The following is a 1,188-nucleotide window of genomic DNA, read 5'->3' as shown; positions in this document are numbered from 1 at the left end:
GCAACCACCAACACAAAGGTCTACATATAGCCACTAACTCTGCATATATTTCACCCTGTAGCAACCACCAACACAAAGGTCTACATATAGCCACTAACTCTGCATATATTTCACCCTGTAGCAACCACCAACACAAAGGTCTACATATAGCCACTAACTCTGCATATATTTCACCCTGTAGCAACCACCAACACAAAGGTCTACATAGCCACTAACTCTGCATATATTTTACCCTGTAGCAACCATCAACGCAACTGTCTATTCAGCCACTAACTCTGCATATATTTCACCCTGCAAGAATAATGAACACAACTGGCTAACTTTGCATATATTTTGCAGGCAGTGACGTCATCAACATGGACGGCGACTACGATAGCGCGCTTGACGCTGGCGTCTATGGCAACGGTATCGGCAGCGCAGCCGACAACGTGACGGGGGCGTGGTTGCAGCGTGCGTGCGAGGAGTGGATCGCCGCCAAACACGTACTCTTCCACGTCGCTAACGTCTGCTTCTCGGTCGCCTTCGTCTCTCCGAACATCTTCCGCTATCACGTGCTCTTCATGCGCGCTCTCGTCTGCTCTGGATTCTTCCTGTTGCTTCTGTGGACGAGCATCTACGCGTGCCACGCCGACATGCTCACCTGGAACTGCCTCTTCCTGCTCATCAGCCTAGTCCACCTGGGATCGCTCCTCTGGGAGCTACATCCGGCGAAGTTTAGTAGGGATTTGGATGAGATATACAGGAGACATTTTAAGCCTCTGCGAGTGTCTAGTGGGCTGTTTAAGGAGCTGGCGAAGATAGGGGAGATGCGGACACTGTCGGTGCAAGACGACTATGCAAAGGAAGATGTTACGGTGGCCGGAGAGAGGCTGTCTGTTCTCATAAGCGGCAGGTAGGCGTGGTTTAGATGGCTTTAGTGTTACGCGCACAGACGCACACGCGCGCGCGCACCTACAAACACACACATACACACACACACCCGCACGCGCACGCACGCACACGCACACACACACACCCGCACACACGCACACACACGCGCGCACACACACACATACACACATACACGTACACGTACACACACGCACACGCGCACACACACACACGCACACACACACTACTCCATCATCACGCTGTGAGCAGTTTGACAGCGTCTGTCGGGTAGACCGCGGGGGGGGAAGCGAGGATGCT

General features: G+C 52.9%; 1 protein-coding gene across 1 annotated transcript; it reads left to right on the top strand.

Annotated features, from left to right (window-relative positions):
- The first annotated feature begins 356 nt into the window (after positions 1-356).
- LOC106813094 (blood vessel epicardial substance-like) lies at positions 357-896 on the top strand. The gene has a single exon (XM_014817149.1). It carries the CDS (start codon positions 357-359, stop codon positions 894-896), a length of 540 nt encoding a protein of 179 aa, XP_014672635.1.
- Positions 897-1,188: the final 292 nt, after the last annotated feature.

Source organism: Priapulus caudatus, unplaced genomic scaffold (assembly GCF_000485595.1).
Source record: "Priapulus caudatus unplaced genomic scaffold, Priapulus_caudatus-5.0.1 Scaffold725, whole genome shotgun sequence".
NCBI classification, from domain to species: domain Eukaryota; kingdom Metazoa; phylum Priapulida; class Priapulimorpha; order Priapulimorphida; family Priapulidae; genus Priapulus; species Priapulus caudatus.
This window is presented reverse-complemented; position numbering and strand designations above follow the sequence as displayed.

Bases quoted from the DNA above. Each gene is read 5' to 3' on its own strand.
- LOC106813094 (XM_014817149.1), top strand. From the start codon at position 357: ATGGACGGCGACTACGATAGCGCGCTTGACGCTGGCGTCTATGGCAAC.